Source organism: Lissotriton vulgaris, chromosome 12, assembly GCF_964263255.1.
Source record: "Lissotriton vulgaris chromosome 12, aLisVul1.2, whole genome shotgun sequence".
NCBI lineage: Eukaryota > Metazoa > Chordata > Amphibia > Caudata > Salamandridae > Lissotriton > Lissotriton vulgaris.
Window position 1 is genome coordinate 144514276 of NC_141700.1, and position 18547 is coordinate 144532822.

At 43.5% G+C, this 18547-nt stretch overlaps 1 protein-coding gene across 1 annotated transcript in view; it reads left to right on the plus strand.

Annotated features, from left to right (window-relative positions):
* The window catches only part of PEA15 (proliferation and apoptosis adaptor protein 15), a 296466-nt gene extending 284620 nt beyond the window's left edge, over positions 1–11846 (plus strand). The window contains exon 5 of the mRNA XM_086947616.1: positions 8145–11846. Coding sequence (XP_086803742.1) covers positions 8145–8209 — 65 coding nt within the window. The 3' untranslated portion in view covers positions 8210–11846. The remainder of the gene's footprint in view (positions 1–8144) is intronic.
* Positions 11847–18547: the final 6701 nt, after the last annotated feature.

Below are 18547 nucleotides of genomic sequence, written 5' to 3' on the forward strand. Positions count from 1 at the left end.
ACAATGCAATTGCCGCCCTAAGTGCGCTGGGGATGCCCAGACGTGGGTCCCAGGCACTCAATACCACTTGGAGTCAAGCTAGCCGGGCTGATGAGAGGTGTTACCTCAAAACCGGTCCGGTCCTCGGATGCTTGATTCCGTTCTGGGAAGGACATGGCTTTTGTAGTTCGGACTGGACTGTTCCCATGGGGCAACAGGGTCAGAGCTGATTTGCATATCGCCATTGTCTAACCCAGGGTGGTGTGGAGTGCAAAAAAACGATGGATTCGGGCCCTGATCTTTTGACTGGGGGAATGTGTGACATTGATCCACATTCGGTCCATCACTTGTTGTTTTTGCAATTGCCGCCCTAAGTGCGCTGGGGATGCCCAGACGTGGGTCCCAGGCACTCCATACCACTTGGAGTCAAGCTAGCCGGGCTGATGAGAGGTGTTACCTCGAAACCGGTCCGGTCCTCGGATGCTTGATTCCGTTCTGGGAAGGACATGGCTTTTGTAGTTCGGACTGGACTGTTCCCATGGGGCAACAGGGTCAGAGCTGATTTGCATATCGCCATTGTCTAACCCAGGGTGGTGTGGAGTGCAAAAAAACGATGGATTCGGGCCCAGATCTTTTGACTGGGGGAATGTGTGACATTGATCCACATTCGGTCCATCACTTGTTGTTTTTGCAATTGCCGCCCTAAGTGCGCTGGGGATGCCCAGACGTGGGTCCCAGGCACTCCATACCACTTGGAGTCAAGCTAGCCGGGCTGATGAGAGGTGTTACCTTGAAACCGGTCCGGTCCTCGGATGCTTGATTCCGTTCTGGGAAGGACATGGCTTTTGTAGTTCGGACTGGACTGTTCCCATGGGGCAACAGGGTCAGAGCTGATTTGCATATCGCCATTGTCTAACCCAGGGTGGTGTGGAGTGCAAAAAAACGATGGATTCGGGCCCAGATCTTTTGACTGGGGGAATGTGTGACATTGATCCACATTCGGTCCATCACTTGTTGTTTTTGCAATTGCCGCCCTAAGTGCGCTGGGGATGCCCAGACGTGGGTCCCAGGCACTCCATACCACTTGGAGTCAAGCTAGCCGGGCTGATAAGAGGTGTTACCTCGAAACCGGTCCGGTCCTCGGATGCTTGATTCCGTTCCGGGAAGGACATGGCTTTTGTAGTTCGGACTGGACTGTTCCCATGGGGCAACAGGGTCAGAGCTGATTTGCATATCGCCATTGTCTAACCCAGGGTGGTGTGGAGTGCAAAAAAACGATGGATTCGGGTCCAGATCTTTTGACTGGGGGAATGTGTGACATTGATCCACATTCGGTCCATCACTTGTTGTTTTTGCAATTGCCGCCCTAAGTGCGCTGGGGATGCCCAGACGTGGGTCCCAGGCACCCCATACCACTTGGAGTCAAGCTAGCCGGGCTGATGAGAGGTGTTACCTCGAAACCGGTCCGGTCCTCGGATGCTTGATTCCGTTCTGGGAAGGACATGGCTTTTGTAGTTCGGACTGGACTGTTCCTATGGGGCAACAGGGTCAGAGCTGATTTGCATATCGCCATTGTCTAACCCAGGGTGGTGTGGAGTGCAAAAAAACGATGGATTCGGGCCCAGATCTTTTGACTGAGGGAATGTGTGACATTGATCCACATTCGGTCCATCACTTGTTGTTTTTGCAATTGCCGCCCTAAGTGCGCTGGGGATGCCCAGACGTGGGTCCCAGGCACTCCATACCACTTGGAGTCAAGCTAGCCGGGCTGATGAGAGGTGTTACCTCGAAACCGGTCCGGTCCTCGGATGCTTGATTCCGTTCTGGGAAGGACATGGCTTTTGTAGTTCGGACTGGACTGTTCCCATGGGGCAACAGGGTCAGAGCTGATTTGCATATCGCCATTGTCTAACCCAGGGTGGTGTGGAGTGCAAAAAAACGATGGATTCGGGCCCAGATCTTTTGACTGGGGGAATGTGTGACATTGATCCACATTCGGTCCATCACTTGTTGTTTTTGAAATTGCCGCCCTAAGTGCGCTGGGGATGCCCAGACGTGGGTCCCAGGCACTCCATACCACTTGGAGTCAAGCTAGCCGGGCTGATGAGAGGTGTTACCTCGAAACCGGTCCGGTCCTCGGATGCTTGATTCCGTTCTGGGAAGGACATGGCTTTTGTAGTTCGGACTGGACTGTTCCCATGGGGCAACAGGGTCAGAGCTGATTTGCATATCGCCATTGTCTAACCCAGGGTGGTGTGGAGTGCAAAAAACCGATGGATTCGGGCCCAGATCTTTTGACTAGGGGAATGTGTGACATTGATCCACATTCGGTCCATCACTTGTTGTTTTTGCAATTGCCGCCCTAAGTGCGCTGGGGATGCCCAGACGTGGGTCCCAGGCACTCCATACCACTTGGAGTCAAGCTAGCCGGGCTGATGAGAGGTGTTACCTCGAAACCGGTCCGGTCCTCGGATGCTTGATTCCGTTCTGGGAAGGACATGGCTTTTGTAGTTCGGACTGGACTGTTCCCATGGGGCAACAGGGTCAGAGCTGATTTGCATATCGCCATTGTCTAACCCAGGGTGGTGTGGAGTGCAAAAAAACGATGGATTCGGGCCCAGATCTTTTGACTGGGGGAATGTGTGACATTGATCCACATTCGGTCCATCACTTGTTGTTTTTTCAAGTATAAAAATAGCATCTTTGGCTAATACGTTTCGGGGTTACCCATTTTCCTACTGCATGGTTACAATATACATTCCATTTGTCTCTCATGGTCTTAGTTGTATAAACTGACATGGTCAGAGTATTCCCAAACACACCACCTATTGATTTGTGAGGATTGTACAGTTTCCCACTGTCTCATACTAGAGCTTTCTTTTGTGTTTATTGCGTGCTTTGGTGAGCTTCTTAGGAAACGTCTGTTCTGACCCTGAATGCCATGCCCCCATTCATGGTATGAGGTATAGGTAAGTCCCCCCCTACTGCAGGCCTTAGAGCCCTAAGGCATGGTGCACTATATATATGCCATGTGTGGATATATCTGCATGGGCAGATATGACCCTTTAATATTTAAGTCCATTGTTGGATATTGTAGGTGCACAGGGAAGCCACATGGAGTACATGGGCAGGATACTTGTCATCATGAGTTTCCTAGCTCCATGATGGCTTCACTGAACTCTAAGATGTTTTGTACCAAACACCTCGTCTTAATACATCCTCATCTTAATAAACCCTCAGTGATGGATTTATTAATTAATGTACACAGGAGACACCTTAGAGGGTCCCCTGAAAACCTAACAAGCACTGGTGTGGACTCTCACTAGTCTTAGCCAGCCTACCACTACCGGAAATGTTTCTGACCTCATGGGTTGAGAGCCTGCGCTCTCAGAGGTCAGGACAAAGCCTGCTCTGGGAGGAGGTGCTTCACACCTCCCCAGGCCAGGATGGCCTTCCAAGGCTGGAAAGCTTCAAAAGTGATGCCACCCTTGAAATACAGCTCAGGTGGCTCCATATAGTGGAGGATGCCAGCCCCCTGCCCTGCTCCACATTTGTCAGAGGACAGACGGGAAACTTAGTTAATTTGGGAGGTGGATCCCTATTCAACCTGCACCACCTCTAAGGTGGGGCAGGTGATGTAGAGCCCACTTTTAATTTCCCTTCATCTTGGTTTAAGAGGGAGTTAGCCAATTAGGGTCAGTGGAGGGCCCTTCCCTCAGAAAGTGGTCACTTAGAGGATGTAGACACACTAAAGGTAGGTAGGCCACAGGCTATTACATGTCACCCCCTTTAATGCCCCTAAATTTAGTATTTAGGTGGCATCCCTGGACCCTGAACTTTAGATTCAATGGACACAAAAAAGATAAGGACAAAGAAGAGCTGCTGACCAGAGAACAGAAGACCTGCTGCAAAATTGTGGCACAAACCCTGCCTGCGGCTTCCAGGACTCGACAATCGTGGTATGCTGTCTCGTCCTGCTTCTGTGAGGACTCCAAGAACCCCAGAGCACCTGAGCCCTTTGCCAATCGCCAGAGATCTCTCTTGGGGTAGAAGAACTATTCCTCTGCAGTCCGAAGGCAATGAACCAACCGAGTCCAGTTTACCAACTTGATGCTCCCCAGCTACTCCGAAGCAGCATCCCAGCAAAAAGAGGTGCATCATCATCGGAGGGTCAAATCTGTCTCCCCACTAATTTTAGAAACACCAGGACCTACCGGAGCCATGCCACACTAATATCCGGCCTATCAGATCCCCTGCAACCTACACCAAGATGAAGAGTCCATTCCAAACTCCAACGGCCCTGGAAGCAAGCCCCCATTGAGGAATATCGGGATCCTGAGACCTTCTTCATGAGTGGCCCAGCTGTCCCGGAATCATCGCTGCCACCTGCCTGCCCCTGACCGCCAAGACATCTTGATGCACACTGCCCGGCTGACCTATCTCCACTGCACCCAGCCTGTCCGGCCTGGGTACTGACAAACCAGCTGTGCTCCCGTAGTCCAGAGCCCCTTGCGACTAGCTATCTTGAGTGGGACCCCTCGACTTACCTTTAAGTCCCCTTGTGCAGTGTGTGTTCAGGTGGCCCACTTCTTCGAAGCGCACCAGCTACCAACTACCTCAGCACCCTGCTTCCAGTTGAATCTGGGATGCCCCTGAGAATCTGCTGGTGGGAAATTGGACCTGGCCTTTCTACTTTCCAAAATCCCGAAGGCAAACCTCAAAATCCAACTATATAATTTTGACTTCAATGGTGTGTAATTGCACTTAAAACTGATTTAATTTATCAACTTGAGAAATTCATATTTCTAAAAGTACTTACTGTAGATTGGAGTTCTTAGTCTGAAAAATTATATAAAAATCAGTGTTATTTGTAAATTGGTCTCAGATTTATTCTTGAAAGTGTGTATCATTTATTGCCTCTGTGAGTACAACAAATGCTTAGCACTTCCCTCTGATAAGCCTAACTGCCCGCCCACACTACTACAATTAGAGCGTTAGTATTATCTACTTTTGCCTCTGTATACCAATCTGGGTCTCCCTGGACTCTCTGCACAGTGTACTTCATTTTAGTGCACTATATAGAGAGCCAGCTTCCTACAGGTTCCAAGTGTGGTTTACTCAGTTCTTTTGTTTGCATTCCCTTTCTTGTACATGAAATGATCTGGGCTAACTTAGAGCCTTGCGGGCAGACCCCTAGCCTATTGGGTCTGTGGAGGTTCGCGATTCATTCACTTGGTGGTGGACTTTCCACCAAATTGAGATATCCTGTTTGCCTGTCAGGAACTCTTTGTCTAAAGTGCATTTGCCGGTAACCCAAATCCAGTTTCTGAAAGTCAAAAAGTCAAGTGGTCCACTATCGTAGTACAGCTAACTTGACATTCAATGTTATGTTTCAGAAAAAAAATCCTTTAAGCAAGGGTTTGTTTTTGGAGAACAAAATAATAATAAAACTGACGCAGTGGGATCTTTCTCTCTTCACATCGGGTCATGGTTTGCATTTTCTTAGCGTGCATCGCTTGCCAGCTACGCAGACCCAAGCATCAAAATATGCATTGGCAGCACCATTCTAAATAGAGTCAGCCTCCTGATGAGTACAAGATGGCTGACATGTAGCGGGTGACCTGTGATTGATGGAGCGGTGGTTCCACTGGCAGACAATCTGTATGTTTCCCACCTCTAATTGCCAAATATGCAATAGTGCAGTTTGTAGGTGGAGCAGGTGGTCTTTAAGATAATGGAGGCTTGGAGAGAGAGCGATTGTACGGTCTTAAGTGTTGAGATGATATGGCTGAACTTCTTCATCCTATATGGATACTAGAGTGGTGTCAAGGAGGCCATTGATTGGTGGGTTGCCTCATATCAGGTGAGATAGTGTTAAGGTTTGCATTGTCATCCTGGAGTCAATCTTATGTCCAAGAAGACACAAGGGGACTTCACAAGACAAGCGTCAGCTGCAAGCCCTGTTCTAGCAGTGTGAATCTCTCAAGAGACAGGCAGACTGGAAGTTCTCACATAGACCACTTCACCAAGTCAGGAGCCCTTTTCTCCATCAAATGTTTCAAACCTATCTTCACAAACTCTGGCTCCTGTTCACATTCTATTGTCATCTCAAAACTACACTACAGAAAGACACTGCTCACAGAGTTCCACAAAAAACGAACTGACTCCCCTAAAAGGCATCTTTCATTTGGTTGTTCGACTATCAACAAACATGAGAACATTCCGTCACATGTCCCCCATTTTGAAATAGTCGCATTGGCTAGAATACATTTAAGTTTGCCAGTTTGAACTTTTAAAGCCTTGAAACTAGGCCACCCGTCCCATCTTCAATCACCACTCTACGTATGAGGTAGATAAAGAACACTATGGCGTATAGAATCCCTCCATTGCAAATGTAAGAAATTGTAATCCCACTTAGCCTCACATTGACCCTATGCCAGAGGACCCCTCGCTCTGGAACTCGACTCTAGGCAAAGTCAGACACAAAGAAGATTTGGGCTGCTTTCGTAACAAAACTAAAAACAATTTCTTTCAAACAACATTTGAAGCTCAACTGTTAAAGTAGCCTAAATGAACGGTAACTACAGATTTTGTATTTTACCGGTGCTGCCCCATTCTAGCCAAACACATTCTCACCCCCAATAATCCTCTGAGCTTTTTTTTCCTTACTAAAAAGTTACATTGGTTTAACTGTTTGTCGCTTGTTCTTCAGGTACAGTTGTTAACATTGTGATGCGTTCTACCATCTGATGGGTAAGAACTTTAAATTAAAATAAGAAATTACACAGTTAAATAAAGATGGAGGGTATATTGATTCCAGTATTAGCAGAGCTGGCTGAGGCCTTCATCCCTGTCCCACTTTGATTGGATAAGGACAATGACAAAGGCCAGGGAGAATGTTGTAATGGGACACAGGGGTGAGAAACCACATATCAAATGCTGGTACTGAAATGAAAGCGTTTGATACTTCCTTACTCTACACTTGAATTTAAATGTGGTTCCTCTGTTTGCAAATAGGTCTTCAGTTTCAATCCCATCCTTTTACATTTTAAACAAACACATTGCTTTTTGTATATTTTTTTTGTACCACTAACTTATGACTATGTTTCATTGTACCTTTGAATAATGTTCCTTTCCCTAGCGAATGTCCCAGCTTATTATTGACACAAAAAGCTCTTTGTAATATAAGGCTAGCAATGATTCCGAACACAGGTCAGATAAAAGTCAAAAGCAGAGTATGAAAAAAAAAAGGTTCAGGGTATTTTCTGATCACATTTTCCTATCACAAGCTTCTGGGCTGCATGACTGCAGCAATAGGTGAAAGAGATAGATAGATAGATAGATAGATAGATAGATAGATAGATAGATAGATAGATAGATAGATAGATAGATAGACGGACGGATGGTCTGCACCCTGTGTACCTTGGACTCCACGTCCAGGTTCTCACTCCGGATGATGGCATGTCTCAAAGGGTTCTGGCCTCTCTAGGGTGTGTCTCTTGTTGAGTTCTCACCTCCGTAGACGGTTCTTGCAGTGGTTTCTAGCCTCTTTAAATTGCATCTCGAGATGGCATCTTGAATTCTTGTGGCTGCATTACGTTACTCAATTGGCTTTTTTGGTTTCCAACTACCTATGTCTGTATTTGTTGATTTTACTCTTGCCTCTTTATGACATGATCTATAGATGAATTCTCACCCCTTACAAATGGATCAATAGATGGGTAATCTCACTTACTAAGACTACGTCTTCCTACAGGATTTCTTTTGTTCCTTCTTATAGATCCTGCTATTACCGGGGCCGCATGTTGAGTTTGAATTGTATCTAGAAACGTTTGTATTCCTTTGCATTTTTGATCAAGTATCCTAAAATAACCTTGAGTGATGGTGGTTTTGTATTGATTCAATCTACCATTTCCAATTGAGTCTTTATAGCCTAGAAGACAGCCAGTTTGAAAAAACTTTTTGGCAACTTTTTCTTTTGAGTTTGTGAAGTTGCTTTAATTCATTGTTTAAGACTAGTAAAATTCAGAGAATTCAAAAGTTCTCTTTGAAAAAGCTAATGGAAAAAAAATAAACTAGACTGTAGTCATGAAATCAAAATGGTTATTTTGTGGTCTGCTATGCTGTGTATCTTAAGGCACTTCTTTGTGTTTCATATCACACAGATGTCATTCGGCAACCTTCGGAAGATGAAATCATCAAGCTTGCTCCACCCCCAAAGAAAGCTTGAGGAGAAGGAAGGTCAAGGGTCGTGCTCGGACGTCCTCTTCACCAACTTCACCACCATCATCTTCACTAACTCATCGATGACCCAGTTGCCCTCGGCCCCCTTCCTCCCATTGGACCTGCACAAACCATTTGGAGTCGAGGAAAAAGCCAAGAAAGGAGTGCCGTGGGAACAGGGGGCGCAAGAGCACAGTGCTCATGATGATGACCACTAACAAACGTCTTAACTCCCAGCTGTGTCTGCTCAGTTTTCTGCAGTCCATCTTTTCCTGCGCGTGTGCCCGTGAGCGTGTGTTTTGAGTATTCTTTTTCGACATATTTTGTGTTTGTGTTATTTGGATAGTTTTTCATTGTGTTGCGTGTACTTTGGAAATTTCTATGCAAATGGAAATTGACCCTTCTCCCCTGTCCTCCACCTGGTCCTCCAATTAACCGTCCTCTTCTACTGCAGTAGACTGTGGCTTTTTGCGAGAACTTTGTCCGTGCACATGTGTGTCAGTCCGTGTGCCTCTGTGAGTGTGCGTGGTGGTATGTGTGAGTGGCATCACTGATGTATTCTAAGGGGAAGAAGGAGTGGTTGGATCCGAATTGGTCACCATAAGATGAAGTCAGCTGTTGGCTGAGAGCCACACATCCCTCTCCCATGTCAATCTCCTTCATAACTTATAACGGGGGCCCCGGAGACACTTAAAATATTGAGGTGCATATTTCTAAAGCCAAGGAATCTGAAGATATCATTTCTGAAAATTGCACTCATATTTTGCCCTTTTGCCTCCAACTGGATGAAAACAGGTTACCTCGGAAAGGTGCAGAGAGCAACTTGTAGATAGCCACCACCTTGAATGATTTCTTAAATGGGGGTGGCAGCGGAGGGGGACATAGTTGGTAATAGTCAGATAGTGGATTACTAATTAGAACTATTTCTGTGGAAAAAAGAGAGCTTTATTTGGATCAAGGTTTTATGTGGTGTAGATTCCAAATCTAAATTCTTGCCCCAAGTGTAAGGGGAGCGTTGCTATATACTAGATGCCACAATTTCCAGAAGCGGCATCATACAGAATTTAGAAGTGACAGAGGTAAAAAAAAAAAGAAGGGTATTGGAAGACATTGAGATAATGGCATGCATGGGTGTAGGAATTTGGAACAAGCGATATTTGCAGAAAGTCAATGGCAGTAGAATGTCTGGTGAGACATTAGTTCATGTCCGCAGAGTGACTGGACAGATCAGTACACTACTTAGCTGTATTCAAACGAGACATCTAACTAAATAAATATAATCAAAGTTTACACTACACTTCTACAATTCCTGTGCCATGAACCTCAAAATGGCCTCCTCTAGACATTCCTACTAGTGTGCTAATAAATGACTTAAAAGGCACCCAATGTCACTTTAAATTGTATCAGAGTGATGTAGAATTATATTTTGAACAGCAGAGTGCGCTCTGGCAGTTACCCAGCTGCTTTACTTTCTTAGACACCACCTCTTTTTGAATGGATCTGTGTTAACCCCCTTTTTCAATTTTCAAGAATTGATGGGCTTTTTTGTGAGGGGCTTGAGGAGTCCTGAGATCCATTGCTCTGTGGTGGAGTATGGGATTCATGTGATTTGAGGTTGGGCTGTCAAAAACTTGAACTATCTTGGCAGCTTGACTGCGTATTTGTAACTGGAATGATTTTTGACATCCCTACTTCGGTGTAGACACATAGCTGACCCTTGATTTGCTGCGGAATAGTTGAAGGACCGGCTGGACACTTGTTTTCCCGGATATGTTATTTTATATTCCTCTTTGAAAAAAGTAGGAAGTGCCACATTGGCTTTGAAATGGCTGCCCAGCTACTCAAAGAACATGCTTCGATTGCACTACGGAAGATCAAGAGGTGAGTTTTGTTCAGGCAACGGGTGACAAGGGCAATATGCCATTAACTATGTAAAGAGCTATGATATAATATGTTTTGAGAATCATGAGGTCAACTTGTCCCACACTGTCCTTGATAGTTCAGTGGGAACTACAGACTCCGCTTCAGCAGAAATCCCCAACGCAGCTCTAATCTAAGCGTGCACAGTGCAGCTGGCAGAACAATAACTCAAATTTCCAGCTGCACACTCCGCGCCAATTAAGTCAGGCGCAGCAATCTATGAAAGTGAGATGACGCACTGTTTACGCGAGCAGAGCGCAACCGTTCACTGCTTACCGTAGGGCTAATGTCTCAGAGTTACTCAACCGAGCATTATGAATCCTCTTTGCTCCTCAAATTATCATCATTCCATGCCTTGTGCATGTTTTTGTGATGAATGAGCTGATCAAATTCTGAATCGAGAGACTGAAATCATTGGAGATGCTCTGCTAAGTCCTTCTATCCAATAAATGAATTACTGTTAGGCTGTTCGCCATCTACGAACAGCGCTGACATACTTACGAAAGTTAACCATACACATAAAGTGAGAAAAAGCATAGCATTTTAAATTTAGAACTAAACACAAAAGACCTTAATGATATGAGCTTTGATGTTATTCAAAGTAATGACACCTCATGCCTATGCCCAAGTAAAATTCCATAAAATTGTCCACAACGGGCAACATAGCCAGGAAGTGTACCCTAACAGACTCACCAATCAGAGCAGATTGTTGCACATAAATAAATTGTATGGCAAAACAAGGCTATCCACAACTAGATTACATTGGGAAAGTTGTCAAATATCATGAGACTAGCCCGGCTAATCATTGTGAACTGCAGATGTTTTATAGAAAACTTGAGATCTTAGAAAAGGCCAGCCTATCCTTCACTGTATGGTGCTTTTCTTTAAATCAATTTTACTCAATTCTTTTGAAACCTGGCATTAAACATTACTTCAGCTACAACCCTCCCCTTAGTGAACCTGATTGCAAAAAGGTTCTCACTAGATTGATTTGGCAACACTTCCCTCAAAACCTAGCAGAGTAGAAAGACTCAACAGAAGGTATATGTTTCCTAGCGTCCAAGTACCCTGTTACATATCAGCAGTGTTGTATTAGCCCCAAGACCAAGACCATAGCACAAGCCCCTGCAGCCACTGTGGAGTAGGAGCACCCCAACCCTTCAGGGGCCACATCCATCCCACGGCCAAAGAAAAACAATGAGATGCGAGCGACTCAGTGGTCGTTGTTCACATTCTGAGGGTGTCTCTGCCATTTTGCATTACCCCACTGCCCAAGACATCACCCATGAATAAAGCATCTTGAAATATAATTTTATAACGTTACCATCCAGTTGACCCAAAGCCACATTCAATTACCAGACACTTAACCTGTGCTTCAGTCGACACTATAAGTGACATAAACTGGATGAAGCTAAGATGGTGCCACTTAAGTCAAGGAAAAGGCACTTCAAGCCATAGAGGCAGGCCAGTTGGATTAAAATCACAGTAGGTCCAATGTCACTTCCTAAATCGATGGTCGCGCACCCTCACATTTGAGCCATAGTGATTGAATTGAGTGACTTACTCTGTAGATTATCTAAACATCTCTTTGATAACCAAATCTAATATTCATTTTTGTGCTTGACCGTGGCTATGTCTCCTGCCTCCGCGTACATGCCCTAGACTTGCCAACTAAAGCTTCTGTTATTGGGTCACCCACTCTGTTTAATGGCACTATTTTGAAGCAAATCAATTTCCATTAACCTACAATGCTGCGCACTCTCCAAGAGAATAGATAGGCCAGTCGGAAAAAAATGCGTAAATGGAAGGATCATAAGAATCCTCGCTGATGTTTAGTCGGAGCCTAATGCACTAGAAATACAGAAAAAAACCTCTGTGAAAGATTATATTATTAAATGCAGCTATACTTCAGGAGAAGCACTCATCAAGTTAATGATGGATAATTGTTTATTCCAAGCGTGCTAAAAAGGCTACATCTGTCCAACACGGTTTGCCGGCAAATACGCCTTGATCACAGATACTATCCAATTAGCCTGAAAACGATTTAAATGCAAAACAAATGACATAATCAACAGATTTCCATATATATAATTCTCGACAAGGTACATATGTATGTGAGGTTTATAATAGTAAATCAGTTCTAACCTATATATAACTTTATTCATGATACTGTGGTAACGGATATCCAGGAGCCAAAATTTCGACAGGACTCCATTTAAAACTCTGTTTTGTTGTAGAACACCCAATGATTGCAAATTTATGTTTGACAACAAATGCTGTTGTGGAAGAAAGACCTTTATCAAGAAGAAAAGAGAGTAAAGGTGATGGCTGGGAAGAGGCTCCAGAACGTGGAAAATGCTCAAGAAAGTGTGGGGAGCAGTATTTTGGTTTTATTGCCTAAAACAGATTAATGGCAGGGAAGGTGCTTCAATACTGAATATTAGGAGACATGGGTAAGATTGTAGTGACTTAACTAAGCTCTATTGCCGTCCAAGCTCAGGATATACAGAGACTTTTTTCCAGTTGCCCTTCCACCACAGAAGAGACATGTTTTCAGCAGTTGGAGGTGATCCCAGAAGTTCTGAGGATTGCGGCATCGGCAAGAGATGTTTAGCTTGTCTGCCCTACACCCAGAAGAGCAAATTTAAGGCTCGTTCACCAAAATGCCTGATTGGATACAACCACCATCTTCCTCCTCTTGGGTTTCCACCAAAATTGCATAGGGCCACGAAGAGAAATTGTTTGCAGTGCTTCATTGAGAGAGCTGGGAGGGGGCGGAACTTACTTTTTGTTCAGTCTGATCTTTGCTCATTCCCAATTTTTCTCTTTTTTTAATGCATGTCTACCTCTTTGTTCTTATGTGTTTTCGCAGTGCGCACATATTTGTGCACCCATCTGCATTACTGTCCCTTTTTTGTTTGAATGTTTAGTTTTGTTCACTCATTTATGCAAATTTTATGGAAAGAAAACAGCCTTTTGTTACCGGGAATTTATAATTTTGGATCTGGGGCTCTCCAGGCAGAATCCTGCAGTTAAGGCGTTGTGGACCAGGAACTGCTTAGAGAGGCAGTATATGGTGTGATGTGACACGTTACAAATTCTAGGTCCGATATCTTATTTCCCTGTCATAAAAGAAAGTCTAAAAAGTCTTTATAATGTAAGAGTGTACAAAACGGTGTCTGTGTTAGGCCTACATTTCCCCACCCTTTGGATTGCCTGTGGTTTGTTTGCAATTGCAGTCGATGGGCTTTCTGCGGATTCCTCGGTTGTATTACTGTTTTTATAGCACTTACAACCCCTGATGAGGCGTTGAAGTGCTTTATGGCGGGTAGCACACTATTGCGTAGCCCAAAGTTCTAATCAACCAATTAACTACTGTTACACAATCCCACTAAAGTAGCCCCATGACCACTTCAAGGCACTCAATGGCTGCTGCTGTGTGCTGGCACCACTGCTCCTTCCTCTCCAAACTTTGAGCAAATATCAGGGTATTTACAAAAAAATATGCATAGCGCTAAGCGAACAACCAGTCAAGCTCTCAGTGCATCCTAGTTAATTCCCATAGGGCAGATAACGTCGTTTGGGAATGGCGAGGGTAATAGGACCGGGAAGCACTGTTTGCCTCCATATATCCTCATTTCTAAGTGGAACTTCACGGCTCTGCCTGTAGCACCCATTAATTCTGCCTCCCTCAAGCTATCCCGGAGTTACCAGTACCGCGGCAAAATCTAGGGGCACCACAAAAGGAGTTTGGAATATGGTATGAAGATAAGCAAGAGGAGCATGGTTTGGAGGGTGACTGCGAACGTCCATTGACCAATAGGAACGGGAAACTATTCCGCACACTGGCAGACTAACCTGCTCCATCTATGAAACCATGGACAGTATCAAAATAGAGAAAAGGGTGCTGTATGTGAACAAAGGGATTTAGGAAACAGAACATTTGTCAAAAGGAATGTTCTTTTTAAGATCAATTTTAAAATGGGTATATTTGCGTATGAATGACACAAGATTATATCTCAGAAGCGGACTTTATTTGTAACATCTGTATTGAAAGTTGTACCTACAAGGCCTTAATTCAAATGGGTAAATGTGCAAAGGGGTAAAGTGCAAAGTATATCATTTGTTATAGTCCTTGTTAATTGTCCAGTTATTACTATGGCAGCTAAAATTACTCTTTTAATCCGACTAGCAGAGCGCCACAATTTTGGTAAGCAAAGGAACTGAGAAAAATGGTGAACTGCAACAAAACCCCGTAATCCAAAAACATATTTGCGCAGAGATCAAGTCCCATTTATAATGAAGCACCTACACATCTGGATGTTCAAAGGATTTGTATTCATTCTCTGAGACACCCGAACAAATGTGGTCCCTAATTCCACACCCCAGAGACAACTGGCTCTGAGTGGGTCAGGTTATGGGATCCTAGAAATTATTATGAGAAATTCTCAATGTTCAAAATGTGGCAAATATCCGAGGCAAACCTAAACACCCCCCTAAAAGCAGGGGCTGGACTTAACAGACAGGAAAGACCCTGCTAAGAGACCGTTCATCCGTGACATGATTAAAGGAAAATCAATACATATCCTCATGCGTAAAACCATTTACTGTAGTAAATGGCTGTGTTCATTGGGGAACTGTTGTAGAATTGAGTTAATTGGACTTGCAGGGTTACTCCCCAAAGAGACCCATATATTTCAAACTGTCAACCTTGAGTATGTTTTAAAACAATGTGATAACTGAAGTCTAAAGCATGGCCAATGTTTACAGAGGACAGTACAAATTGATTAGGTTAACAAAAGGAATCCGATATCCACCTTGGGGACTTGTTACTAAAAGTTTGCAACAAACAGGAAAAATCAATGTTGCTCTATTGTACGGCTTGTTTATTAGCAAATTGAGCTAAAAATGTGTTCTCGGTAAGACTATGCAAGTATTTTTGCAGCAGGGCAAAAAAATGAGGAAATTAATTCAGGCACCATTGCTAATCCTATAGAACATTTATCGCATCAGAATTATTTAACATGTGCAACACAAGTACAACTGTTTGCCTCAAATTCAGCCCTGCGTTTTACTCTGGAAAAGAGGAGATATGTGCTTTCTTCATTCTTAGTAGGAAGCCTCAGAATAAATTACAAGGAATCAGTTTTCTGAAAATTTTGGTTTGTAGCAAAATGACGTTTGTTACATTCCCTGTTTAACAAGCAACACAAACAGCGACAAAGGATATTCACTCGTTATTTAAATTTACTTATTTTGTTCTTGCTACATTGACATTTTTGAGTCAAATAGCTCCTGGAAAGCTGCAAGGGAGACATGTTCAAGGGCTTCGCTCATATCTTAAATTGTTTGCAAATTCTTGTAGGGAATGTATATTTCCTGTGCAGTGAAAGTGTCTGTAAAGGTGTCTGGTGTGGTCCAAGGGATTAGAGGTCGTATAAATCCCACTCCCTGCTTCTATGGCAGTGGGCACACTCCCCTGGCTTTTAATATGTTTTTATACCCAGATTCTTAAGAGATGAGGGTATTTGTCAAAATCAGGAGTGTATCTCTTACCACAAAGAGAGGACCACAACACAGTGCTACCCCACCATGTTGTTCAGTAGCTGTTAAAATGTGAAGAAGAGAGAGATAATAAAACACATTAAGAAAGGATGCCTTGTACAAGCACTTGGGGAAAAAATATCGTAAAATTCTGTGTATATGCACCCAAACACCTCTTTGGTTAATTGAAAGAACTTAAAGGAAAAGTTCAGTTTTTGCTTCTCTCACAATGAGAATCTCTATATTTCTTCATTTTCCGCGTTCTGTTATTTCGTAAATAATGCTTCAAATCCAAGTAGAATTTGGAGTTGATTTGTGGAAGAATATTGTTGCATACTAATATCGTGGACAGAATATTAAAAAGTAAGTGCGTAGATGTAAGTATTGATTTGCTATTTTTAACTACACATCTGCGAACCATGACGCTTTATATTATATATTGTTAAGGTACATAGATATGGAGTTAGGTAAAGAAAATCTATACATACTTACCCTTTGATTTTTCGCCCACCGTGTTAGTGCCCCACAATATCCTGGACTTCATATTTAGGAACCACGCCCAATAAACCCTCCACGGTAACGTACAGAATGCTTTACAATACTAAACAACATTCACATTGTATCCAGATAATTTCCGCTAAGAGGTATTTTGTTATTAGGAAACAAATTATTTTTGAGATGTGGCTTTGAAACAATCCTGGCAGCATGAAAATGGAAGCTGCCCCATGATACATCTTTCATGGAATAATTGATTTCTTCTCTCAGCATTGGTTAATGAATAAAATCATCTTTGGATGATCGATTTGATTGGTGGGACGTGCCAACCACCTCCTTCGTTTTATGTCTCATGGAGTGATGTGCGAGCTCATAATGTTACACGCTGGAGATTTAAACTGTTTGACATTTGTAGAGACAAGATAATGTACAGAATACAAGAGGATGTCTTACTGTGTGTCCAACCTAACAAATGCCAGTCAACACAACAACACCCATCCTTGAAGCTACACTAAAGCTTAGGAGAATGGTTCCTGGTGAGAAATTTCTATTGCATTTAAGCATGATTTGCTTCTGCATAGGGCACCAAGGAGCTTTTAATGAGCTTTTAATGCCCTTTGCTGCAGGTGTTAAATGTTAAGTGCCCAACTGACAGCTCTGTGCCAAAGCTGATGCTAAGGGCACAGACACACGCAAAAAGAACAATTAACCAGCGTTAAAGCCTAGTAGCTATTAGGTGAATAGTCAACACCGCATTCTCAGTCTTCTGATTGGCCGAGCCAATCTCAGCTTTCCATACAGAGTGCTAGTAGAGCTTATACACTTGTATGGTCCGAGATTAAGACTCATTCTGTTGGTATTGAGATATTAAACAACTCAATGATCATACAAAACACATCTAGCGTTATCTCTTTTACAACACACACGTCTCTTGAGAAAGTATTAGTGTCTTGATTCCAGGCTACTCGAATATTCCAAGAATACTGGGAATGGATCTGTAATTTCCCAGAATGGAAACTGCCTGTGCAGGGGAGATTTTAATTCTTGTCATGCTGTGCCCTATAGCGCGATCTCCCCACTTCGAATCAGGAAATCAGCTCTGTTATCCTGTTCAGGAACTGAATATACGCATTTTTCGTCTTTTCAGTCCTTGGATTGTGTAGAGCATTTGATACCATGATGGGATGGTGGATTGGAAGGATAATATTGAATCACCAATGAAGATAGCTTTAGACCACTAATTAAATACTCATATAAATGTTTCGGATAAAGAGCACTCATCCTGAATTTAAGTGGAAGCCTTTATTTACCAACACGGTTCTCCTCTTAATTCCATATTATCCCAAAAGCCTACCATCTGAATAGCATTGCAATAGGACAGGTTCCTGCTTGTCACACAGTGTTATGGCACCGAAAGAAACTGAGAAACACATAGAGGTGGTGATCAAGCCCAAGGGAGGAATTCCACAGTTTCTGCTACAGTGGCAATAAACTATTGGGAAAGCACCTTGCATAGCTGCACATTGTAACTAGGGCAGGATTTCATGGTGGATTGCTGGGATTAAGTCTCTAGAGTCATAACTTGAGGGCAGATAAACAAAACCAAAAGGAATTGATATTTGGGACCTTATTTAGAGTTTTGGGGTGGGATACGCCACCACAAATGCGGCAGATGTCCCGTCTGCCAAATTCTAAGTGCATAAAGTCAACGGGACTTGACATCCATCATCTTTGTGAGCGAGTACTCTGCCTCCAAACTATAAATAAGCCTCTTCGTGTCTTTTGATCGAAATAAATGGCATCATTTCTTTACAATGGGGCTTGGCTCTACTTTTGAGTGGCCTCATAGAATACACTGGTGAGAAAGTGACTAATTGTAGATGGATAGTTGGACACTTTTTTGCTTTTGTGCTGATAATCAATTCTCACCTTCGCACAAGAGTTTCAAAAGTGTCAAGAGACAAGGCCACATCATCTAAGGAAATAAAGTAGGCAAGCCTGCATAGCATCTCATTCCTTGTTACCTACCACTCATCAAAACCCATAGTTCACAGTCACTGGCTTCTGGTTCAGCTGTCTTGTTGTTTATTATATTCTAGATGTCTGGCTTGGGTAGAAAATAGAGCAAGAGGTAAGGAGAGACATTGATTAGACGAAAGTAAAGGCAGCAAGTAGAACTAGTTAAAAACAAATGAAGCATCAAGTACGAAAACAATGCGGCAGGAGGACCGGAAAGGAGGAAGCCTGCTATGACTTCAGATACGATGCGTGTAATAAAGAAGGCACATGGAGGTAGTGGAGGAATGAGTACATGTACGATGGTGGAGTGTGAGGTTTGCAGAAGCAAGGCATTTGGGTACCAGACAAGCCCTGGTGTAATCACAGG